Below are 26,977 nucleotides of genomic sequence, written 5' to 3'. Positions count from 1 at the left end.
GTATTAGTAGACCCATAATAAGTCCCCTTTAACAAACTAATTGCTTTTCATCTTTAGTTTGTTGATTTTTCATCGAAGTCACTCTTACGCTTTCATGGATCATCCTGAGGGTGTGAACCTGCTTTGGTATCATAATTCAGCTAAAGACTGACTCTTCAAACAGTTCAGTTTATTTTAGTTCACTTCATTTTAAGAGAGTACTGATTTTGTGCATGAATAAAGCTGCCTTAAGCTTGACGGCAGACTGGAGAGTGCAGATGCTGTTTAGTTACTAAATGTTCCAAAAAATACTGAATATATAAAAAAAGGTTTGATACATAGTCTTATATACATAAAATGATCCATCTGTTGCAAAGCAAACACTTGTGAACTTAGATTAAAAAATATGGTGGAAAATGTATTTATGATACAAAAACCTTCCTCCTGCTGCAGGAATAAAGTTTGGATTAAAATATTCATAAAGTTGCTGTGAGATAAAAGCACTCTGAAGAGTCATTTTTATAAAAGTATATCATCTTTACTTCATCTGAACAGCTGGACAAGCATACAGTATATTACGTGTTGTGTAAGAAGGCAGTTCTCCAGCCTCTGCTGTGATTCAGCTTCTGTTGTTTTGGCAGTAAAGTATACACTTTAAATAAAGGCCTCTTCAATGTGTGGCTTTAACGTGGCATTTTGTGTTGGTCATGAATCTGGAGGTTTAACTTGTTCTGTTTATTATAAGAGGAGAGGAGTCTCAGATGGCTCCTCCCTGAAAACAAACACTCGTCCTCGCTGGAGACTGGTCTGCGTGGATTTCCTGCTGAATTTCTCAGCGCTCCACATTGATTTCCAACTCCAAAATCGAAAACAAAGAGCCTCTATCCACCGACAATCTCAGAAACCAACAGTGTCTGATCCATCTCTGGCTACCTTTCAGGCATTTCTTGACTTGCTGTATGTTTCGCAACCTCAGACTTTTATTTTGAAAGGTTACCTAAGTGTTGTCATATGACAATGTACAGTATGTACAGTACGTAGAGCTTTGCTTCTGCATTCTCACCCTCGGGAACATATCGGGGGTGGACAGAGCAACGACTTAATTTAAAAGATATTTAAAATTAATAGTCCACTCTAAGATTCTTATTCAAGCCGTGCGTTTGATCAGTGTGTCAGATTCAGAGTTGAACATGCACCTGTGCACTTGGTAAAAATTGAAAGCAGAGGTATTTTCTCATTCATTATGCTGGAATGAAATGCCCTAAAGCCTCCTCCCTGCTCCACTAATCAGCAGCCGTGGCATATTTTCCCTCCCATTGCCATTTACGAAATAGTAAAACTAATACTTGGATTCCTCCCAGAAACATTGTTTTTGTCCTCTCACATTCTCATGTTTTATCCCGCATGTTGACTGAGTCATCCGTGCATGCGCCGTCTCCGTGGATTTCTTTCTGCCTAGTCAGAAGGCAAGGCAACAATAATTTGTGCCTTTGGGAACGGCTCCGACGTACGAAAGACTGGAACTCTCGGTAGAGCCCTTCTCTCAGTGAGGATTCCAGTCCTGCTCCTGGAAGGTGGAAAGGCTTCAGCGGCTCCTCCCGATGGGGCCCCGTTCTTCTGACATTGATCCGCTAGCTGTTCGTTCCTTGATTAATCTCTGAGTTTTGGACCTCTTCATTTATTGCAGTTCGATCCTTTTTTATTTTTGTCTTCCTCCTTCCTTGTACAGCCAAGGGTTTTGCAGAAATTAGCCGATCTAGTACACTATAACTATACGTTTTGTGTTTTAATGTATTTAATAGTTTGTAGGCAAAATCTTTGGATTATTCTAATTTTATAAGCATAAAGCATTTCTTGGCTACATCTCAGAGGGACAAAAGAAAAAAATCCAGTTCAGTCCAAATCCCCCCTGGAGAGTCAGCGGGTCAGTACACATGCAGCAGAACATAAGATTTTAACAAGCCTGTTGCAGATACGGTTTGGAAGTCATATCCACCCAAGAATTTATTAAGAGTGCTGACTTTTTAACATCTAACCTCGAGGAGCTGCTGTTTGGTTTTGGTGGTGTTTTTGAAGATATCCCTCACACTTGGCGCTGGAAGTCTTGTTTCATTACTGTTTAATAGTCTCCACCTCACAGACTTTGACAACATCTCTCTGCCTCTGCTCAATGTTTCTCTCCCCGATAGATTTTTCTTTTTCCCCTAATGTTGCAGATTCTTCTCCAATGCCCGGGACTGTTTAACCATCATACAACCTCTATGCTCAGAGGTTTTTCTTGACAATTATCTCAGAGGTCATAAGTGTCAGCAGCGAGCAAATGCGCGGAAATTAAATGTCAGAAAGCATCGCATTTTGCTGATGTGTGATCCCTCTCAGATGACCTCATCAACACCCCAACAAAAGTTACATTTAAGTTTGTAAAGTTTGAACTTAAGATGAACTTAAACCTCATGAAGAGCCGAAGGAAAGATTAAGAATTATTTATTTATATTCCCAAATTAAGCCACACATGCACAGATTTTAGGTTAATATTCTATTTCTTTCCTGTTTTTTTCTTGCTTATAGTTTTTGATGGGATGCTTGCTTAAACTCAGCTGCTTCTGCTTACTGTAGTTTTATATTTACACAACTGTGTTGATGGCATTTCCATCTGGGCGTGGTACTTTCTGGAAATATCTGCACTAGTGAGCTCTGCAACAGGTTCATGAAAGAAAACTGAAGCGAGTGATTTCAAGCCATTTCTATGGTGAAAAAAAACGGCAGACGTACCCAGTACTTTACCAAGTATAAGGATAAGTTTTTTTTTATTTATACTAAAAAAACAAACAAGACAAACAGTCAAACGAAACAGTACAAAACAACAAAGTCAATGTTTTTGCACAGATTATAAAGAAAAGATTTGACGGGAGCAAATCCAGAGGGTTCACTAAAAAGTGTAGACATTGGCAGCAAGAATAGAAAGGCCAGATTAATCTTATTAGATGAATCAAAACCTGCGTGAAAAAGTTCTGAAAGGCCACTTTGTAAAGAGATGAAACCAAGTTAACATCTTACTGTATAGCTGGGAGAATTAGATGACTTCTGAACACTTGGGGAAAAGAAATCAAACATGTATACGTGTATATATACACACACACACACACACACACACACACACACACACACACACACACACACACACATACACACACACACACACACACACACACGGTATATACAGTATATCTGAACCATCTGTGATGTGCGGGGATTCCAGCTGTACCGGCCACTGTAGCTTGTATCGATGATGTGACACGAGACGGAAGCAGCGGTAAATTATGAAGGGTTTTGGGATAAACTGCTCGCTAGGATTCTGACAAATGCAGCAGCGCTAATTGGACAGCACTTCACAGTGCAGATGGAACCGGAACGTACTGTGAAAGCAGTCCAGGAGTTTAAGGAAGTGGACTGTACATCCCTGCCAGTGTCAGGTTGCATTATTGGATTTTGCCTCATTATATTAAAGATTTCTAAAAATAAAGAGGGTCAACATATAACTGTGGCTGAAACATGTGTTTTGGTAGATTCTGTTAGGTAGAAGTAGGAGTACATAGGTGCTGTTAGCTTTTAGAAGTACATCCATACCGGTTCCTCCTCCAAGAAATAGTTGTTCCCGATTCGTCCATCTCAACGGTAGATCCTACGCGGAGCGGTCCAGCTGGCAGTACAGCCTGATGGGCCGTCTAACTCGCTGCTAGGAACTGCGTCGGTAATCCTAGCTGAGCTCTGTTATTCAGATTCATGTCGACACAAACAGAACCAGCAGTGTTTAGGGTAGGGTTTCTATATCAACGAGACATTTTCACTAATCCATGGAAGATGCCATACATGAGGGAGTGATGGACAACTCAGCGCTGAGGAAAAGCTAACCAGCTTCATAAACTCATCCTTCTCTGTTTTTGTCTGCGTTTGACTCCGAAGCTCCTCCAGGTCCAACTGTTTTGAGGTCTTTTCCTCGGATGGAACGAGCAGCAGTATCCTCCAGTTCTGCACAGCAGCGGAGAGCACGGACTGGCTCCAAGCTATATCTACAAATATCACCGACTTGACACAGGAGAACGTAAGTCCATCCCTCAACTTTAATGTGACATGAACCTGAGCGTCTTGGATATTTTACACTTTTATAACCTATAATAAATTCATTTTGTTTGACTTTTATCTCCTTTTCCCTTTTCACATAAAGAACCTACAAGATAAAACAACAGTAATGAAACTCAGCCGCATTTATTTGAGCTGTGTGACGAGCAGCCCTGCGCTCAGATCCCCCCTCCCCTCTCTCTCTCTCTCCTAATTAATAACTGCTAAGTAGTCATTCAGCACGTGCTCCTTTCTCTCTCATTTCCTCCTATTTCACTTTGATTACCACACTGACGACGCAGAGCGTCTTTGTTGAGGATGCAGTTGTACTCGACACCCTTTCTGTCGACTGCACAGCTGACTTTTAAAAACGATGATTAATTCATGGCTGTGTCGCCTGATTACAGACGTCGGATCCAATTGTGTTCCCGTCTTTGAGACTGAGTGGAACTTTAGTTTTCATGAACTACAACCTTTAAACAGACTGTTGCAGTCCATTGTGAGTACATTGTGGATGTTTGTCGTCTCCCAGTCCAGATGGTCATGTGACGTGTGCGATGGAGCCGCCAGTTCATGGCATATGCAGAGGCACGAGATGGGAGGCTGCAACAACATACAATAGAACAAAATCCTGTTTGATATTTACTTCTTGCTATCTGATCAACTAATCTGGAGACAATATCAGTAGTTTTTCTGAATTAAATGAAGCAGTACATTTAGTTAAACTTTGGGACGTCGTGTTGGGGTGAGGGGCCTGACCACAGATTTAAATATTCTCTATTTTTTGTGTCTCCTCAATGTGGTCTGATGTAATAAAAGTGCAGGATAGCTTTTCGTAACCGTATACTTTTCCTTCTATGTCTCTTACAGATAAAAGTGGCCAACAAATACTGCTCCTCAGATGATCAGGTATGCAACGCTACACCATTTCCACACACCAGCCCTAGTTATCTTTTTACCCAACTGAGGTACCTGCTGCTGAGTGTGACTTAACTCCAGCATTCAAAGAGTACAAACAAAAAAAACAGACACAAAACAATGATAAGAAGGTGATGGTTAAGCAAAGTTATGTATTGCACATTGATGATATAACTGAGATCCCGTGGGTGATGCCGGAAGACGAGACAATAAATTGCCAGAAGTTGCTCTGACTTAATAGCAAGGCACCAAAGAGGAGAAAAGAAAACAGCAATTCCGACTCCAAATACAAAAGCAACAGCACTGCTTCTGACGCATGTAACGAGGAATGACTGTGGCGGAGTATCCTGGCCCAGTTTCCAGGCAGGAAAATCAGCAGCTCAGAGCAAATGATCAAAGCTTAAAGCTACGAACACCGCTGGAAAATTGGAGGCAGAACACACGAGCACAACAACGAACCACGAGGACACAGAAAAGCACAAAGCTACAAGTGAACGCGTCCTTACAGAACATACCAAGAAGGCATGTTTTCCTCAATGAGTGATTACGGGTACAAAAGGCAAACTACTCCGTTTTAAGCCACAGCTGACCTCACTGCACCTTTGAAACAGTGGAAGAGCGTGCGTTTTTGATTGGAGCAGAGGACCAGACCGGTCAGAGAGTGCAAAGACCAGGGGCCTCATCTATAAAGCTTGCTTGCGCAGAAAAAATGCCTGAAAGTTGCGGAAGCCGGCATCTACGCAAAGCCTCGGATCTAAAAAGAAAAAACTAACCGAAAAATCTGCTTATCTTTACGGCAACTTGGACCCTCCCGTAAGTATTTACTTAAGACACGGGGAACTGGCGAGGCAGGCTGTGAGGTGGTGAAATGAAGCCAGATTCATGTCATACTCTTAATAATGTCATCACATATCACAACATATATCAGACTTAAAATAATAAAATAAAATAAAATAGCGCTGATCGTGTCCCTCTGTGTGTGAAGCTCAGTCAGTCAGGACTCGCGGGGAACCTCCTCACACCCCCTGCTTTAGGACAGAACAAATGAGGGGCTGCGTTTAGGGAGCCCCACGGAGCCCCTAAAGGGACTCAGATTTTTTTTCATATATATGAGTTTTATGCGCCCGAAACCTTTACGTGCGGGTGTATGGTGCCTAAATTAGGTTCCCGCGTTAAAACGACGCAGAGCCTACGGCGCAGGGTACGCGGCGACGCGCACCTACGCCGTAGGCTCTACGTTGGCGTAACGCAGAACCATAAACCCGCCCTGAGCAGCTCTGAGGGGAGACGGGAGAGGAGGAGGGGGAGCAGGGGGTGAAGCGGGGCTGCGGGGCCGTTTTCGTATCGCTTTCATACAGTGTCTTGATAATTTGCAATTTAAGGCTGAGCCTAGCGTTAGTTTTTAAACTGTAAAAAGTAAAGGGAAAAAAAAACATCTTTTTGAAAAGACGGGGGGACGTGTGTCCCCCTGTTGCGCCGAGGAACTCAAGGCGTTTAGCGCAGCAACGGCGTGCTGCCACTCACTCGCTTTATTTTATTGTATACTATTTATATACTTATTCTAACTTTTACTGTGACCACCAAATAATGTGGTTTTCCTGTCCTCCACATAATCTACAACATCTAGGTCTCCGTGAAAGTCAGTCACGGTGGCGGGACACATAGACATCATATAGAACACGGTGTTCTATGATGTCTATGGCGGGACACCCTTTCATTCATCCTGACGCCTAACAGGCTGCAGGAAGCCACTGCGCATGCTCAGTAGGCTCATCCATATGCATTTATGGGCGTGTAGAGGGCGGGATATGAGGCGGATTCAGCTGCGCAGCCTTCCAGCTGGTCTGTGATTCATAAAGGAACGTTGCATGCAAATCTGCGTGCACATGGTTTTATTGATCCAGATTTTTTTTTTCGCCCGGCATTTTCGGCTTTCGGCACTTTTAGTATGACTCCTACGCAGTCCATTTTAAATGAGGCCCCAGGTCCTCATCGGAAGCATGAACGCATTTTCCCTTAAATAAAATGATGACAAAGACGGGAGAGTCCAAAGCCTATAATCTTTGCAGTAGTGATGTTAAATACACATTTTTTCCTTCACAACAATCCATGACTCTCACAAACTTTTGATTGATACACTCTGGTTTGACCAATTATTTTGTTTCCGTGGGCCCTTGTCTGAAATGTCTGGATCAGGTAAGAGCTTTGTCATCTTCAAAGCAGAATATCGCTGGTGTGGTTCCTTCCACCTCAAAGCATAGAACCATCTTTGGGCAAAACAATGAACCCTTAAATTGCTCCCTAGATGTTAATTGTAGAAGCGAAAAAAGCTTATGAGGAGCTCAGTGAAAAAGCTCTTTGGAGAATTTATTTATATAGCCCTTTATAGCCACTTCTAGGTGAGCCAAAGTGCTTTACAGAATAAAACATACAACATACAATCATAAGACAGAGCAAAAAAAATTAGAAGAAAAGAAAAAGAGTAAAAAGTGTCACCACACTACTGGGTATTAAAAGCCATTCTAAATAAATAGGTTTTAAGCCTTGATTTAAAAAGGCCCAGGTCAGAGATGTTGCAGGGGAGCTTGTTCCAGAGTCCGGGGGGGGGGGGGGGCAATTGAAAAGGCTCGGTCAACCCAGCGCTTGAACTTCCAACAACAGTTGCTTAAAAGCTCCGATAAACAGGGTGGGGCAAGGCCGTTGAGGGCTTTAAAAACAAACATTAAAAGTTTAAAATCAATTCTAAAATGGACAGGAAGCCAATGGAGTGAGAAGAGGGCCGGAGTAATGTGCTCAGGTCTTTTAGTGTTAGTTAAAAGACGGGCAGCTGCATTCTGCACTAGTTGAAGGCGGCTAATAGAGGACTTGGAGATGCCAACATATAGTGCATTACAATAGTCTAATCTGGAGCTGATTAGAGCGTGAACAGCTTTCTCCAGGTCGCGACGATTTAAAAAAGATTTCACTTTGGCTAGGAGTAACTGATAAAAACTTGTCCTAACAACATTATCAACTTGTCTGTCAAATTTGAAAAAACTATCAAAAATCACACCCAGATTTCTGACATAAGGACAAGGCGCCAAAGCTAGTCGTCACAGTTTCCCCAAACACAATGCTCTCAGATGTCAGATGGAGATGTTGGTTAGCTGCCAGGACCTGAAAAGAGTTTCAGGTTTTTATTTAACACACATTTTCTTAACTATTTTGCGTAGATTTAGCTGGCTGGGCACAAGTGGATTGACATTGTCGGGATGGAGTCAAAACCGGTTTGTCAAAATCAATGAGCTTTGATGATGGCGGGGTTTAGAGGTGTAACGGCTGGAACGGTGTAGGTCAGACGTTTCTCCGCGCTCCTCTGCTCAGATGAGAGCAGACTTGAGCGGCTCAAGTTGATCTGGTCTAGATCAAAGGTAAATCACTGCAGTCCAGCTGAGACTGAAGGGCCGCTGTACTGTTGGGGATCTCTTCTAATACATCACTTCCAAGCTTGTTGTTGCTGTTTCATTCATTGACTTTGGCGGCACTTACTTTACTATTCTGGTCTGTTGACTGAGCAGGAACAATTTTTTATTCATTGTTTTTCATACATTTTTAATCAAATAGTGAAATTGTGTAAATGTCATCTCTGCAGATTGTTCACGTGGGCTGGGCATGTGAAAGTCCAGAGGACGGCGCCGCTGGTCGAGCTTCAGGATTCAAGTTCCTGGCACTGAAAGGACCATGTTTTTATATCTTCAAAAGTCCCCCGGTAATTGGTCTCTCTTCACTTTCTGAATCGAGATGTTTCTCAGCTGATCAATTCATATTTCAATAGAAATGAAAAGATGTAAATGATGCTAATTTGAACTGATTCTTTCTAAAATGATATATCTCGCTGGCCCGAATGCCTCGCAATCAGAAATCTGTTCCAGATGATTAATTAATACTCAGGAGTCAGAATTGTTCTGCGTCTGTTTGAATTTGTCATTACACATCCCAAGTCTGGTGACTGCTCACTGATCTTTGATTGTTCCTCCCTCTGCTGCATCTTTTAGAAACTGGTTGGCAGCATGTGTGAAGCATCACATGCCTCAGTAATTAATGATTAAGTGAGGACACGCCTGCTGTATCTGCTTATGAATTTATCGTTGCTGTAATTTGGGCCGACTGTGAAGTCGCGGTGGAATGAGCTCCGTCATGGTCTGCAGATCTGTTGTATTCTCTTTTTTTTTCTTTTTTTGGATCAGGATATTAATCAGACGGTTCTGTGTCATTTTCCTGTGAAATCAGTAGTTTTTATTCTAGATTAATGCCTCATATCCCATCCCTTCCCAAAGAATGGGGAAAAAAAGTTAATATTTCCTTTGAAATTTTGAACATAAGTTTTGATTTAAAGATCAATGCCCCCCCCCCCACTAATTCCTGATAATAGACCCAGTGAAGAGCATCATTCCAATTATTATGTTATGGTCTCTCGCTCTGAAATAAAAAGATGAGATCATTGATTTATCCACAGCCCTATGAAGCACAATGTGAAAACAACTCAAGTATTGGGACTAAACTGTTACTGTTACGCCTCGGATACGGACCAAATGTCACGTGGACTGACGAGTCCAGATTCATGTTATCCCGGAGCGATGGCCGCATCTCAGCAAGAACAGTGGCAGAAGAAGTGATGACCCCATCAGGCCTAGTGGCATGATCAGGATCTGAGGTTGTGTCATGAGCCCATTAAATAAGGTCATCTGTTTTTTCGTTTTCACTCGTGGATTGGCCATCAGAGACCCGAGTGCTGCGTGGTTTCATCTGCACGCCAAAGTAACAAAACAGATGTGAGGTGATATTAAATATGATGCTAAAGATCAAGAAACTTCAACATTACAGTTGTCATACTGACAAGTTGAGAGGAAAAGGTGCTGAAGAACAGCTCCGCTCATTTAGCTCCTGTGTCAAGTAGTCTCTTATTTGTTGTCAACTTCTTACCTTCTCATCCTCCACTTTAGCTGGTGTACTTGATGTACAAATGGATTTTGTTTTTTAAAAGCCTTTTACAGGTTTAAAGAACTCTGCACTGTTAATTTGACACAATCCTGGTATCTGGTTGATGGCTGAAGTGCTTGTTAAAGTGTTTCGGTGTGTAGGGGGAAGAAAAAAAAACATCTTTCTGTTTATTTGTATAGTCACAGGGGTTTTGACCTTTCCAATTTTCCATTTCAACTCCTCTGCTCCACATTTCCAGGGTTTCACACGAGACACTAAACCCCCAAAGAGCAGGACCACCACAGCAGCCGTTCATTTATCACAGACACACCAGTAACACTTCACCATGGTTTGTATTTCTTTCAGCAGAGATTGTAGCTCCCGAGCCAGGGATGCCACTGAACCATAGTTTATTTCTTCCTGTGCGGATGCCAGGAGTGCACTGAAGGATCGACTCACTTCAGATTAGTGCACATATGGTGGTTTTCACGAAAGGTCCAAGCGTGACAGCGGCAACACGGCACCGTCGGGGCCAGATAGTGAACATTTGCATCATCGATGTGCCCAGAGTCACACCAGGTGACGCCGCACAAAAATGTAGAATTTACCATTTTGTCTTCATAAAAGATTTGTATAAAATACATGAGTTTAGTTTTGAGTTTTAAATGCGGATGATTCTGGGCTGAGGACTTCAGTATCATCATCACTTTTGACCACTTGAGAAACATGAGCTCCCTGTTGACGAGAGGAAAATCTATGCAGGTTTTGATCTTTGAAAGTACAACTTAGACCTATTGATTTCTCTTTACTGTTATCAGATTTCTGTAATACTGCATCATTTGCTCACCTTAAGAAAGCTTTTCTGGAATAAACTGAATTTGAACATGAATACTCTGATGGAACAGGAAAATACACTGCTACATATTGTACACCAGGTTTTATTGATGTTTGGTATCTAGTAGTATAACAAAATGCACCAGCTTTAGTGCCAGGACGTGGCTTATTTTATTGTCTCTGTTTGGAACATGACAAACACCTTTTTGTCATTGTAATGACAAATACTGCAGCTCAAAAAGTGTCTGGACGCTGTGCTTTTGCTGAACGATGAGAGGTTCAGTTGCCAATTAACCTTCCCTTTTATTATCCTTTTACACCTTGACAAGTTATTGTGGCTGGCTGTTATGAAAGCCCCCCTGGCTGAATTTCGAGTGCATCATTTCTCTTTTAAAGTCCAGACTGTGGCAGGTTTTCAATCTTGTCCTATCCTGCAGATTGAGCACTTTTCAGGCTGTGTTTGAAACCTTTAAACAACTTGGGAATGTTTCCAGGTGATCTGTGGTTGCATAAACCCCACCACCCTAAGGACCTTGTATTTGAGGAATCTTTTAGGACACAGAACATGAATGTATGAGGCTTTTACATTGACATGTGCTTTGAGAGTAACTTTTTAAGTGTAGAATTCTTTTCAATTGTTGAAATGTTCTAAAATAGAGATCAGCTTTCAACATTCACACATTAAAAATGTATATCTAACATTTTTATGGAGCTTTAAGAGAAGCGAAGGCCAGCCGTGTGTAGGGGAAGAGTTTTTTTCAATACAATTTCCTGTTAAAGCAAAAAGAAAAGCTGCTAGACTTAAAAAGATCGGTCACCAGATTTCCAGTGAGTTATCGTTAACTGTCAGGCCTGTAGCACAAAAGGCATAGACATCAGTCTGCAGGGTTTTTTTGTTTTTTTTTCAAAAACTGCAGTCCTCTGGTCCGTTAGTAGCTCCTTATTACAAACACTGGATAACATCTCAAACACAGCAGACCAAAATAAGATGTGCATGACTCTGAGTCACACGATACGAAGTCATGAGAAGCGGAGCAGGTCTGAGCTAACCCCAGGACATCCTCAGCAGGTCACCTTGGCTGCTGAGTTCTTTATATTTTACTTTTAATACTGTTTACTGCTGCAGATGTCCGTATTTTAACGGCCCGAGGAGATTACTTGAGTCTTTCTGGAGAAAGTGCTTAGAAGTAGGGCAGCAGGTTCAATGCTGCTCACACGCCCACTTCACAGCAGACAATGTGAAACTCAAAGAAGACGGGGCATTATGCAAACTGTATCCAGTTTTTGTTTTCAGCACACCAAAACTGACAGACGAGTTTCCAATGATGACCTAAAATGAGGTCAAGACCCTGGGGAGTTACTCCCCCTTTGAAAAATCCAGGGGTCTGGATGCTGCAGCACCACAACTTTCAGTTTTACCAACAAATCAAATAGGTTTTGAGTTGTTTATGCTATAATTAATGTACTTCGTCAACCTGGGCTCCGTATTTTCAATCATGTGTATTTGGACTCGGATTATTGGCATTCTACAATTCATTTCAAGACTTCAGCATGAAACTCTCTCTTGTGCAAAACATCAGTAGATTCTTTTCACAATGTTCCCAGACACTGATAAGAGTCTGACAGCTGCACACACAAGCACTTTCATCAAATCACAGCATTCTTGCTTGGCATGAGTCAGATTTTTTTGCCAAACAATATATTGCAACCAAACAAGAGAATAAATCAGGTCCCGGTTTAATAATCCCAGAATTTTCTTTTAATATGGCATTCACTCATGAGTTATGAGACATCCCATAAAGTACTCTTATATAACCACAGTTCCATTAGAAGTCTCTGAGAACTCTGCCAACCCTTAAAATTCACATCCCTACCTACATCTAGCTTTTTGTAGCTTTTATCACTTCATATGGCTTAAGGAGACATGCTTCACGTGTCTGCTGGAGTCCATCCACCATCTATCCACCAACTCTCACATCTGAATCCATGTGGCAGGGAGAGCAGCCTAAGTTCAGAGTGGAGGAGAACAGACACGACTCAGAGTTCCTCCGGACCGGCAGAACTCCTCACCCTTCATCTCTCAGGGAGATTGTCCAGCCATCTTGTGGAGGAAACTCTCTCCAGCAGGATGTGTCCAGGATCTCACTCTCCCAGTCATCAACCACAGTTTACGACCACCAATGAGGGTTGGAATCGAGTCCAACTCTTTTTTTGTTTATTTCAAACGTGTAAAAAAAACAAGAAAAAAGACAGGAAAACAAATACAGGTGGGCATTGCACCACATAAAGAAAAAAAAACAACATAAAAACACATATTTCAAGTTACATGTTCGAAAAGGAGTGGGAGGAAGTATGAATCCCACCCCCTTTCCACAACTAAACAGAAATTATATGTATGTACTGTATTTATTTTTTATACTATATACTAATTTGTATACATATAATTTTTTTTACAAAAATAGCCTGTTTAATACAAGATGTAAGCTTTATCATAAATATAATATAAGTATGATATAAATATAATACGTATATCTACGTATATAAATATACAAAGACAACATGACAAAATACCAGAACACACACAGCTGGTGATCTTTAAACACAGTCTTCACTTTTGTACCTCAAATAAACCATTTCTTTATATTTCTCATTAAATTGTTTTATGTTTGTAACTCCAAATTCAAACCATTCCACAGTTTAATTCCACAAACTGATACACAAAAACTTATTTTTGTTGTACGCACAAATAAAGACTTGAAGTTTAGGTTTCCCCTTAAATTATAAGCCCCTTCCCTCCCAATGAATAATTTCTGAATGTTATCTGGTAGCGAATGATTTTTTGCTTTAAACATTACTTGTGCATATTTAAATGCCATTAGATGGGACATCCCAAGCTTTTCTGACTGCGAACCAGGATCTCAGATTTGGATGTGCAGATTCCCTCTCCTGCTGCTCCACGATGGCCAGTGTGAGTTGAAGATTACGACTCGATGAGGCCAACAGGCCGTCATCATCTGATGATCAAAGAGCAGAGATGAACTCCCGATGCTACCAAACTATTTTGAGCAATTACCCCCCTTCTCTGTCTTCCTCTGCTGCCCTAGCAGCTCGTGTTACATCATTTCATGGGTGGTAAGATGAGCAGTGGTGGTCTTTTATGCGACAGGGGGGCGATGATTTGACTTTAAGCAGTGACTCGAACCAGGCTTGCTGGTTTGAAACAGGCCTTCGTTATTAGAGGACGTTTGCTCTCTCGGGGGAAGCATTACATCAAAGAAAGGATGTCAGATTTTATGGCGACATTGTGGGTGACACTCAGATTTTCTCATTAGACCATGATTATAAATGCTTTCTACAAAAGCTTTCAAACTTGTTTGATTTGCAAGATCATTTACTCAATATGCTAACTAATGTGCAATCACTCATAAGTCATCTACTTTGCTGAATATTGCTCCTTTCATCAACCTTCTGCAGAGACGTTTGTTGAATGGCCCTAATGAACCAGATATGATTCAAAGCAACTTCTTTCAAACGTTGCAGGGAACATCACTGAAGTCTTCCTTATAAGGCACATGTAACAGGGGAAGGAACAGTCTGCCTGAAGTCTGGACAGAAAAACAACCTTTTGCAGCCATCATTGATCCTTTAAAGAAAATAAGTAGTAACTACAACCAGGGAGCAAGTGAGGTCAGCTGTTAACTTTGTGGATTTGTGTTTTTCAGGTTTACTGCTGAGACTCAGAACAACTTAAGTTGATGATTTTGGTGAGAAGAGCTGCCTGCCAGGATTTAAATGAATTGCATTTATTGTTGGGGTATTGGACTCGTGGTTCTGTAAAGGAAGGGTTTGCGTAGCTGGTGGGTTGTGAGAGACTCTGGCTTTTATTGGAATATGCCAATTGTCAATATCCCTGAGGAAGAGAAGGCTTGAATGTGGAATAGTAAAGTACTAGCGTGTGCGGTGCTGCAATCAAACAAACCCTGGAAAATGAAATCTACTGAGAAGCTGCTTGTCGGTGTCAGCGTGCATCAAAGGAGCGCTTGCTGCCCATGAATCATGGTGAAAACACCACTGAGCCAAGGATCCAGATGAGCAGCAGCTGTGATGTCACAGTAACCCGTTTCTGCAGCCCTTTGGATCCAACCAGGAAACACTCACAAACTGCTAAACTCCACAGGAGAAAGCGGGTGGAGTGAAGATGCTAACGCCACCCCCCTTAACAAGCTGCTGCTGTATGAATTGAGCCAAAAAAGAGGTGGTCACCAAGGGTTTTATACTGTGTTTCAGTGATATTCTGCTAAAATCATGTCTCAAACATTTCAAAAAGGGTCCTTGAATCTCTCTCACCTTTTGCAAAAAATAAAATAAGGGAAAATATGTATTTTTCAAACTGTTGTGGCGTCACATCAGCAGGACAGCGTGTGCTGCTTTGGAATGAGGGAACCTGTCAGTCAGCTGCATGCTGTAGAAACCAAAAACCTACAGGGTGTCAGGTCTTGGCTGTGGAGATACAACAACTAATCCAAACTCCTCTGGCTTGTTTCCCTAAAGATCCATATATGAGTAGATGCACAAGTGTTGCCTAATAACATTAATAAGTCTTCTGATCTGTTCAAGTCTCTCACAGTGGGTGGCACTCATAATGCCGCATAAAACTGGAGCAGCGACATGAAATTGAGTCGTCATTTATTTGATTTGATTAGATTTTTTTTGTGCATCTCTGTCTCCTTGAGCTGCACTTCTCTTTATTCCCCGATCTTTGTGCTGAAACAAAACCTATTGTGTATTTATAACCACAGCCTTCGTGGGTAATGTGAGCGTTGAATTCAACATGCAAATTCTCTTCCCAAGCAGAGTGTAACAGGATGAATCCGTCCTGATCCCTGACACTGGCAGCCATCCAGGCATGCACACATACCTAAGCTACCTGCATAACTTTCATTTGCATTTAGTACTTGGATTAGAGGGTGCTGCTAATGAGTGCAGAAAAGCTTGTTTTGATGTGCTGCATCATCATCAAACTCTTCTTGATGTTTACTTCCCAGATCAGTGCCGCTGACTGGGGACAAGCTGACACGACGTATAACCTCTGTGAGGTTCTTTTCAAGGTTCATAAGGTACGTTAAGAAGAGGTTGCTACTGCTGTGTGCTTCGCTGAAGTGATTTCAGCATTTATTTTGTAACGATGACAGTAATGATAGTAGTAATTATTTAGTACAATTTTTTTTTAAAAACCTGAAGGGCTTGTACAGAGTTCCATCCCATCAACAACTGTGATGAAATAACAAAGATAATGTACAACAAATTAAAAAAAATTAAAAATATAAACGTAGAAAAGAGAACATGGATACAAGGTCTGGATTACATTAAAGATAAAGACATTGAAGATTAAGAGCATAAGATATATTTTTTAATAACTTTCTGAAGTAGTTAAAAGATAACGTTGACTTCAGCGACACATTCAAGTCATTCCAGAGTTTTGGACCTGTAAATCAGATGAAAAAGTAAAAAACTGCTGGAAAGTGACAGGAAGATCTTGTTTTCTATTGAAAACTTATGCACAAACAAGCATGAGTGAAAAACATTAAAGGGGACCTATTATGGCACCTATTTCAAACAGGCCTTGAATGTCTTAAAAACAAGCTTTTGATTGTTTTTGCTAAATAAATTAAAAATTCAGCCATGTCTTTATCTTCCCATTCTCTAACCTCATTATCTATGAGGGATTCTGAGTGGGCGGGGCTATGATAATGAGGCACTGTGCTGATTGGCTGCCTGACGCGAATGACTCGATACACCGCTACAAAAAAAATGGCAGAAGCTCCAGCTGGCGGAGTTAATTGTGGGCGTGGTTTCACACATCAGAGGCCAACCGATGTAAATCAGAATCTGAAGGGCTCGTAGAAGCCACATCACACTGGATGGCTCATCCGGGCGGCTGTACAGACACTGCAGAATTTGGTTGCTTTCCTCCTTCTCTGAGTTGGCAGGCTGAGGGGAGACCACTTTATATATGTTAAAGCAAGAAAAAACGTGTTTTTCATAATAGGTCCCCTTTTAGTGAATGGATAATAATTAATATTTCATAAAAAGAGGTGCAGATGGTTCGTGTCTACCAGACTGAGATATCTTCTAAAGAATCTTTTTTGGATTATCAGTAATTTGTTGAGAAAAGTTGGATAAGTTGCAGACCAGACAATATGGCAGTAATTCATATATGGAAATACAAAACTATAATAGAGTGAGCAGAGGGATGGATCAAGGGACAAACCTTTTTCAGAATGCCAAGCATTTTCCTTTTATGTAGAAGTTCAGAGAAATTGCACAAACTGACTTCAGCATCCGTAGTTAATGCGAGGTCGTCCCGAACGCAGAGTAAAGGGGATTTTCGTTGCAGCTGTGGATGGCTGAGGACTGCTGGCTCCAGGCGCGGCTCTACTTGGGGCTGGAACATTCACCTGAACAGCAGGACAACGAGCTCCTGTGCTTCAGCATCCTGGTGGGCCACGGCCACAGCCACACCTTCAGGGTGGAGCTAGCCAGCGACCTGGCCATGTGGGAGAAGTCCTTCCAAAGAGCCGTCTTCTTGGAAGTTCAGCGAATAAGGGTACGTCTCTCCATGTCCGACTCCAACTCAAACACAGCTTTTTCCATTGCACTTGCCAAAATATATCTCCAGGCAGCACACAGCACAGCGTTTTCCTCTCATCTGGGGGCAAATTCACCGTATACAGTTATGTGAAAAACAAAGTAAATTAGTCTCCAAGGTTGTTAATGTCAGGACTTAAGATATCATCTGGTCCTTATATAGGGAGGAAATGCAACCTTGGAACAATAAGAGTTCACATGTTGCAAATTATTCTTTATTTTACAATAACTAAGACAAAATGCAAATGTAGTTTGTAAGAAAAATAAAATAGCTCATAGAACCACTTTTAGCAACAAGAACAAGAGGTGATCATCTTCTATAAGACATTATCATTGCCATTTATCTTCTGTTCATCGAGGTTGGCGAGAAACTGTTGATACACAGTCCACTTCAGCTTTTATTTACATTTGGGTTGAGATCTGGACTTTCAGAACCTTGTTTCTTTTCATTTTCAGCCGTCATGCTGTAGATCTTTAGCCATATTTGGGATGATTGTCCTGCAGCTTGATCTTATTTTGAGTTAATGATTTTCTGAACTAGCCTTAAATCAGCCCCCTGCCACAACCATGTTTAACCATTGATATCAGGAGCTTTTGCTTTTTCAAAGATGTGCTGCCCTTTTCTTGAACATTTCTCTGGGCAACACTCATGAGCCTCACTGCCACAGCCACTTTCTAATTACATTGTAATAACCCAAAGCTTTGAAGCCTATAGAGCCTATAGAGAAGTAGCTCGCAGGTATTTTTTTTTTAAAACTGAACATCTACAGTTCAACCTCGGTGTGAATTTCCTGGGACATCCACTCCCGGGAAGATTGGCAGCTGTCATGCATTTTTTCCATTTTGGATCTTCCCAGAATTTACAGCAACAATTGCTTGTCTCACAGCGTTGCTGATGTATGTCCTTATTGTCGTTTTGTTTACACACACCTGAATGCTCCAGAGCAGCAAACTGAAAACTTTAGCTTTCTTTGTGGAGTTGCTGACGATTAGTTTTTTAAAATGGATTTGACTTGCAGCACATTGTAGCAGGAAACAGTATCTTTAAAGTAAAAATCAAACTTAATTTGTTTGCTTTTCATGGTTGAGCTGGAGATTTTCCTCTGCACCATCCTGCACACATCTGCTCGTTCAAAGTACTGTCATCATACACTGCAATTGGTTAGTCTCAACCGATTTCGTTAGAAAGTAGGCGCTGGAAGAAATTAAACTCACTGCAGTACTGTGGAAAACTCAGCAAAAGTTTTTCCTCTGCAGCAGCAGAAAAGGTTTTGGAGTGAAGGTTGGCTCTTTGTACTTGTGATTTCTGACAATATCAAGCGGCGAATGCAGTCATCACTTTTAAACACGGAGCTGCGGGCCGCATTCATGCACAGCCACTACTGGCCCAACTGCAGTGAATAACCATCCATACCGCTCTTTTCTAAAGCCTCCTGACTTTCTTCAATTCGCAGATATTTTCAGTGTTTCTATAATAAAAAGTAAGGTCACTGTTGTTTTGTTTGCATCTTCTTATTTAAGGGTGTATTGTATCTACAACAATCTGTTAGACCTGATTCACACTCTTTTGTTATAACGTTTTCTCTGTAATACAATTGGAAAGATGTAAATCTCAATAATTGTTTTGGTTCCAGATACATGGTATCAGATAGTTGGAACTAAAATACATAGGGTCTCAGAAATAATAAAAAAAAAGGCAGACATGCCAAGAATCGTTCATAATTTGGTGTATGTAATATGTAATATGACAATGTCCAGCCTTGACATTAAAACTTAAAAACAAACATACAACACTAGTTTCCATTAAACTTTTGCATAAAAGAAAATCACATCTCTGAATTTGCATTAAAGGCAGCGCTGCATGGTGTTTCCATTGAACAGTGTTTTTCGAATAGGTGTAATTCTCATAACTTTCTCTATCGTCCTGTGAGATTCTTTTCAAAAAAAGGAGAAAGAAAATCTCATTGTTGAAGAAGATGGATGAAAACATCTTCAGTCTTTGAGAAATTATTGTGCTTGCCGCTGTGGGAAAATAGTCAGATGATGACGGCAGCAGATGATGATCATCCATCCATCCATCCATCCATCCATCCATCCATCCATCCATCCATCCATCCATCCATCCATCCATCCATCCATCCATCCATCCATCCATCCATCCATCCATCCATCCATCCATCCATCCATCCATCCATCCATCCATCCATCCATCCATCCATCCATCCATCCATCCATCCATCCATCCATCCATCCATCCATCCATCCATCCATCCATCCATCCATCCATCCATCCATCCATCCATCCATCCATCCATCCATCCATCCATCCATCCATCCATCCATCCATTTTCTGCTGCTTATCCGGAACCGGGTCGCGGGGGCTGCAGCCTCAGCAGAGATGCCCAGACTTCCTTCACCCCAGACACTTCCTCCAGCTCTTCCGGGGGGAGTCCGAGACGTTCCCAGGCCAGCCGAGAGACATAGTCTCTCCAGCGTGTCCTGGGTCTTCCCCGGGGTCTCCTCCCGGAGGGACATGCCTGGAACACCTCCCTAGGGAGGCGTCCAGGAGGATCCGGTACAGATGCCCAAGCCACCTCAGCTGACTCCTCTCAATGTAAAAAGAGCAGCGGCTCGACTCCGAGCTCCTCCCGGGTGACCGAACTCCTCACCCTATCTCTAAGGGAGCGTCCAGCCACCCTGCAGAGGAAACTCATCTCGGCCGCTTGTATCTGCGATCTTGTCCTTTCGGTCACTACCCAAAGTTCATGACCATAGGTGAGGGTAGGTGCGTAGATTGACCGGTAAATCGAGATCTTTGCCTTTCGACTCAGCTCCTTCTTCACCACGACGGTCCGGTACATCGACCGCATAACTGCGGACGCTGCACCGATCTGTCTGTCGATCTCACACTCCATCTTTCCCTCACTCGTGAACAAGACCCCGAGATACTTGAACTCCTCCACCTGAGGCAGGACTTCTCCAACCACCCAGATTTCGTACATAAACCAAAGCAAAAGTGTCTTAGGGCATCTTTTGGTTTATTCAGAACAATTTTGGGGGTTTTCCAGGGTGTTTTTATGCTGTCTTGTCCAGATTGCAGTGAGCGTGTCATAAGTCTCCCACCTATTTTAAGATACTATAACAAATTAGTGACGCCACTGACAGAGATTCTAGACAAACACGACAGAGGACAGCGGTTTGCACAATTCTCTCACTCAGCTGCATGTTTCTGGTTTTAATGAGAGGATGAATCAGACCAGGATAGACGCGCTTCACCGCAGACGCCGGTTTGCACGACATCAGACGCCACAAACAAGAGCCAATATCAGGCAACATCACATTTGTTTTCTGAGAGGTGCCATAACCGACCGAAGTGGAATTCTGATCATCATAAACCAACTCTAATTGATCAATAAAATCGATGAATCGCCCAAAGCCCTAATAATCATCTCCGTGCATTTCCTTCACACAGACATATGTTATATTCCTGGTTCATAGTAAGTCATCAACACGTGTCGCATCACTGACCAGCAGGAAGTTACAGTTTGAAATAATGTATGAATCTATCCTGGGAGGAGCTTTTGGTTCATCACAGAAACATTCCTCCATGTCTGTGGAATCATTGTTACTGACGAATACATGAAAACGATTTACGGCCCCAAACATCATCCGACCCAACGACAAGGAGAGCAACAATTCTGCAGCGTGTCAGTTGGTACAAATGTGAATATTAGACGTGTTAAAGAATTAAAGCCGTGAATTTACTGCTCTTGAAGTATGTCAGATATTTCCGAACTTTTATTTCAAAACGACGAGACAAAAGTAGAGCTGGTATTTCATCTTCTTCATGTGCGCATTCTTCATCTTCAAAGAAAGACAAGAATGTTGAAGTAAATAAAAATGATAAAGTCAAACATTGATTGGCGATGACTTAGAGAATCCGGGCTTTACTGGTATGAACTACATGATTGGAATGTTCCGGAGATTCTCGATGCTGCCTCGGAGCAGGTGCTTCAGCAGATGTTTGTTACAGAGGCTTTCTGTTTCAAAACTTGTTTACAATCAGCAAAACTTTCATTAGGGTTAAAGTATTGTATTGATCTTGACTAGTATAACAGTACCCTGCTTTCATGGCTGCTCATTAAAGCCAAGTCTTTGGATTCCTGCTGTTAAGTGGTTTGCATCTTGCAGTTCAGCTTCCGTCGCTGTAGTGCCGGAGTCGTGCACACCCTTGTGATGAGTGTTGTCTTGGCTGGCGCTGACGTCTTTGTTGCTTTACTGTTCTCCTGCGTAGCTCCAAGGCGTTCTCCGTCATCAGCGATGCCAGACCTGTTTTTGAAGTCCACTAGTGGCTTCCTTTACTTTTCTTTACAACTTTTCCACACATCTGTTCTTTAGATGTCCCTTCCCTTTATGTGCCACATTTTTTCACCGGTCACATTGAAGTTCTGACAATCTCAGCAGATGAAAAGGAAACACCGGAGAAGAGTTACAGCTGACCTACGGTTATGCAGAAGTTCCACCTGTTTTAACATAATAAAGAGAAATACAAAAAACCAAACTCTAAATTTCAGATCTTACACCCCTCACTGAAATAGTTCATTGCTAAAGGTCTGGATAGTATTATTAACAGATAACTGAAAGATATGATGTGTTTGATGAGCACTACCGAGGTTTGAAGGGCTCCTGGTATGATGGGCTGTGGACAGATTAGACTAAAGTGGACTTGTTTAGCCTTAATTCCCACCACAATGTTGGTCCAAAAGTAAACCCAGTATTCCGACTGAAAGGCCTCATTGACAACGTCAAACACAGCAGTGGAGGGGTTGTTTTGCAGTCAAAGGTCTGTGATCCAGCCATGTACTCCTCCGTACACCAGTGTTGTAGAGACGGACATGAGACAATCTGGCCTTCAGAGGAAGTTCTGCCACAACCAAATATCATGAATTGTCTGAGTCTTGGCTGAACCTTGAGAGAGCTGTGCATAGCTGCATGTCCAAACCTCATGACATGAACCAGTAATGTGAAGCGATCGCTGCTAAAGGATCCACAAGCTGTTGAATCACAGGGGGACTGAGTACTGTCCACATTTGTTTTTGTTATTGTGGTTTTTATGTTGTTTTTTTTTTACCATTTTCCCTTTGTTTGTCAAACAAATAATGGCACAGTGACAAACATTATGACTCGTCTGAGGTTATATTTGCTCAACTCTATGACTTATCATTTACAGCAGATTTCTACTATATTTTACACCCACACAAAACAACTTTGTGTTAAAAGAGAGGATACCAGCTTTTAAACACGGCTATACTTCAGTACCCGCCACAGCTACTGGTTACCAGGAAAATGAGGGCGAGAGGAAGGGATCCAACCCATGACTGTGAGGATCTTCACATGCAAACACTCTGGGACACAAACTGAACACGACATCGCCCCCGGAGCGTCCATTGGTGCGTGATTGTGTCTTCTATGGAAAATGGACTGCGTAGACGTAGAAAAGAAATCTGCATAGATCTCTATTCATCAGACGCGTGCCTGGTGAGCGTGATTATAAAGTACTTTGAGACAGTCAGTCCACCACATACCAAGCTGATGATCGCGTGTTTAGCTGTAAATGTTTTAGCAACATTTAAAAAAAAAAAAAAAACAGATTTCATCTGTTTTAAATACGTATGTATTATAGTTTCTCACATTATGCGTAAAACTGAGAATTATATAAGAACAACACAATAGAGCTCTGGTCAACAATTGGTTTACAGTTATTCTTCACAATATTCAAATTCTGTCTCCTCCAATTTAATGCTTCAGCGGCGAGCAGTGATTTGCATGTCTGTTGGTGCATTATCCTCTGCCAATTCTCTTCTGACGAATACGTTAATTGCATTTAAAACTGAAAGGTTAGCTGCAGCTCAGTTTTCCATGACTGTTATTGTTACTCCGAATGCATTTAGCATGAGAAACTTTAAGAATTAATCCCCACATCAATGAGCCATTAAATTGCCTCTTAAGCAAATATAGTTGAAGTTTAAAGCTTTGTGAAGAGTACCATGTCAAGCAAATCTCTGCGGTGACTGTCTCATGTCCTTCAGAAGACTCATTTAGTGGACAAGTCGAGAGGTACAGAGAGTCTTATTGCGTTATGTCTTTGTGTGATGAATAACTGCTTGACATCGGTGAGCAACAGTTTTTTTAACGCAACATTATCTAATGCTGAATCTTTCGCCAACACAAGTGAAAACAGCACTGACTTCAAATTTGAATCATAGTAGTAGCGACTATAAAATGTGAGTATCAACAGGCACATGGGCTGATTTGCAGTGTTTGTGCTCCTACATTTCTGTTTCATGCGTCGGCGTAGGTTTGTGATTGTAGCGTGATGTCCAGCAGCACGTTTCTATACCACAGCCGCTGGAAATCTTGATCCGATGGGCCTGATTGGCAGCGTGTGTGGACGCCTTAGTGCTACCATTTGGCAATACAAACGATTAGCATCAGTGTTAAATCCCCGGGAAGAGTGATAACGGAACCTCTCCAACCGCTCACAGAAAAGACCGACAGATCAGTTCAAAATCCCGACTGTAGTTTTGGAACGTATCGCTGTGAATCCGGGAGTTCAAGTGGAGGAGGAACAGGGACTAAGAGAAAGTAAATAAAGTTAAGTGCAAAGTGAGGCTGAATTTGTTGGACGGCTGCAGGGGAAAGGAGGCTCAGAGAGGAAAAAAATAAAAACGAAGCATTTTCTGGTGACTCAAGGGCAACCGGTCAAGGTGCCACATACTCTGTAAACAAACAATGGCATCCAGAAAGCAGATGATGCTGGCTTGTTCTCAGCTGGAGTGACGACGAATGAAACCATCAGAACTGATGCTTGATGCTCTGGCGTCTTCACTAGTTCGATAGAACAGTAATGGGAGATCTGCATTTACTAAATTACACAGAGTGACCGTCTCAGTATCCTTCCTTATCAGCAAGACACGCAGTTGTGAAGACGTTCTCTTTTAGTGGATGTTTATTAGCAAAAAAAACAAGAATAAGATAAACATTTTATGGATGTTTATTCCTTTTTCCTTCTCCTACCAACTGGTCACATGCTCCACATTTTCTGTAATAATGAAGGAAGTTTATGCTTAAATTATCAAAAATAATATTATTCAAATTTAATAGAGCAAAGCCAATTTTAAGCAACAGACAGAAAAGCTTTTGAATATTTAGGGAAAAACAAACTTTTTCTTTCATAATTAGCTGAGAATTTTGATAACAATAAATTATCAGTATTCAATTCAACCTACAAGTCTGAATAATGTCATTTTATGAGCACTGTGTGATCGTTTTTCCATCTGAACAAAATTTCTAAACAGAAACCCTCAGACCGTTTTTCTTTCATTGGAGTTTTCTGTGATGCTTGAAAATAGGATTGAATTTGATTCATCTGCTGTAAATCTTTCTCAGCAGAGTTGTGATGTTCCAGCTCTGGCTGAAAGCATAACTTCGCTCATCCCTGTCTACTGTATCATGGCTTTCTAACTGAGCTGGAAAAGCTTCTGCACAACTATGATCACACATTGTACTCAGGAATTAAAAGAATCAGCCACATGTTCAGTCAGACTCTTCTAGAAACGGCCAGCGGTTCTTTTTTCCCCCTCAATTCTCCCCATTCCCGACCTCTCATCCTTCCAGCGCAGCCAACCAAAGAAAAGGCTGAAAAAGCTCTGCCGCCTGAGGGCTTTGGTGATTGGTACCCTGGAGCAGGGACCTTTTTATAAATATTACAAAGCAGAGAACCTGTCAGGACATGTTTAAATCACACACATCCTTTGCAGGTCAGCATGGGAGTCAGATGCAATCAGATGCCTTCTTATTTCAGCAGTGGGACAGCATGAATATAGGAGTTTTATACCAGGAAAAACATTCATCTGAAAGTCTTAACGATCCGTATATAAATACTGCACGGTTTGGACAGCTTATGTGGAATTCCAGTCAGCTCAGTTTCATCTATGTCTTCATTCAGAGCGAACTGAATAGCATATTTATAACACTGGCATTTTCATTTTTTCCACAAGTTAAATCTATGAAGATGAAGTTGGTGATATCTCAAACCCTCAAACTACTGTATGTTATGACCAGTTAATGTTACTCTTGGTCACAGGTATTTTGTTCAAGCAGGTACAAATCTTCCCTCTTATGGAAGATGTCTGGGTTTCTACTGTGGTCTAAAATCCTGCAACAATAAGAAAAAAAGGACCTGCTGACATATGAAGAAACATCTCTCCTCTGGCCTCTTATCACAGAGAGCAGCAAGGCTGCAGCGTAAACAAGTAAGGGACACCAAATCAGGAACACGGGTTGATTTTTCTGAAGAAAAAAGAAGTTACTACAGACACTTAAGTATTTTGTGAATCCTTAAAAACCCACAATAAATGTTTTTGCTTTTGGATAGTTAGTCCAAAACCACAATAAAAAAGTCATGTGGTCCATCTTTATCCAAGGTAGATTACAAATGTGCATGGTGATGGGTGAACTGTCCCACTTTAGATACTGACATTTACACAGAACCAGCTGATGGCAGGTTAAGTGCTCGTGACCCGGAGCACTTAGTCACATTGAGTAAATATCTCCTCACCGTCCTCTGGCTGCTCATCTGTAAAAGTGGGGGAAGCCTGCCCCCAGAAGCGGAACAAGCATTGCTCCAGCCCGTCACATATGGGAGGACTTTTGCTTGTGAGAATTCTGGATGGGATAGCTTTCATCAGGATACCCATCTTTAAAAAGGGGATACATCAAATTATTTTGGAAAAAAAACATGGATAAATGACTGATTACATGATTGAAATTTGCATTTAACTAAAAAAAAAGACTTGTTAGGGAGAAAATCTTGCCAGGTGTTGCGTGCGGCCAACCTATTATTGAATAAGCTACATTTCTATTTACACCGACTTTACAGCAACATCTCTGTTTGTGCATTATATTGGATCCAACGTCAGCATGCTTGTCTGGTAAAAACCTGATCGGAGCTTTTCTTCTTCGCTCCTAAGTGCGGCTTTTATTTGGCCCATTTAAATGTACGATTGTAAAGTGAGCCACTGCTTCAAGATGGCCCGTTTGTTATCATAAAGACTTTATATCAGCAACAAAATGCCATTCATAGTCCGTCATTAAAACCATTTTTCCTCCAGTGTTACTGCCTTTCCTTTTATTTTGTGACCAGTCTGCCTCAGGACTGGTTTAAGGTGTTAAACCCCCACTCAGCCAGGAGCAGGGGCAAAAGCATCAAACCAGTCTTTTATTGTGGAAAAACAACAAACTTCATCATGTACCATCAACAGGCAAACGGGCCTCAGGTTGTCAACAAAGATGAGGACAAGCCTGGAGCACAAGCCAAGACTCTCTTTACACCTTAAACTAAAGTTAACGCCCAGGAAGTATCTGAGAAAGTGGATTTTATCACGTACCTGGTTAGGTAAACTCAGTAAGATGTAAACCTATGTTTTTGGTTAGACCAAGCAAAAGGTATGAAAACATA

The 26,977-nt window shown here is 41.6% G+C and overlaps 1 protein-coding gene across 2 annotated transcripts in view; it reads left to right on the top strand.

Annotated features, from left to right (window-relative positions):
• sntg2 (syntrophin, gamma 2) overlaps window positions 1-26,977 on the top strand; it is a 130,770-nt gene that overhangs the window by 87,594 nt on the left and 16,199 nt on the right. The window contains exons 10-14 of one of the 2 annotated variants that reach the window (XM_061743581.1): window positions 3,943-4,081; window positions 4,969-5,007; window positions 8,648-8,764; window positions 15,855-15,926; window positions 17,207-17,416. In XM_061743581.1, the coding sequence (XP_061599565.1) occupies window positions 3,943-4,081; window positions 4,969-5,007; window positions 8,648-8,764; window positions 15,855-15,926; window positions 17,207-17,416 (577 nt within the window). The remainder of the gene's footprint in view (window positions 1-3,942; window positions 4,082-4,968; window positions 5,008-8,647; window positions 8,765-15,854; window positions 15,927-17,206; window positions 17,417-26,977) is intronic. The other variant, XM_061743582.1, reaches the window with a different exon arrangement.

Source organism: Cololabis saira, chromosome 16 (assembly GCF_033807715.1).
Source record: "Cololabis saira isolate AMF1-May2022 chromosome 16, fColSai1.1, whole genome shotgun sequence".
In the NCBI taxonomy this organism is placed as follows: Eukaryota; Metazoa; Chordata; class Actinopteri; order Beloniformes; family Belonidae; genus Cololabis; species Cololabis saira.
The sequence above is the reverse complement of the archived record's forward strand: the minus strand, read 5'-3'. Positions and strand labels throughout refer to the sequence as shown.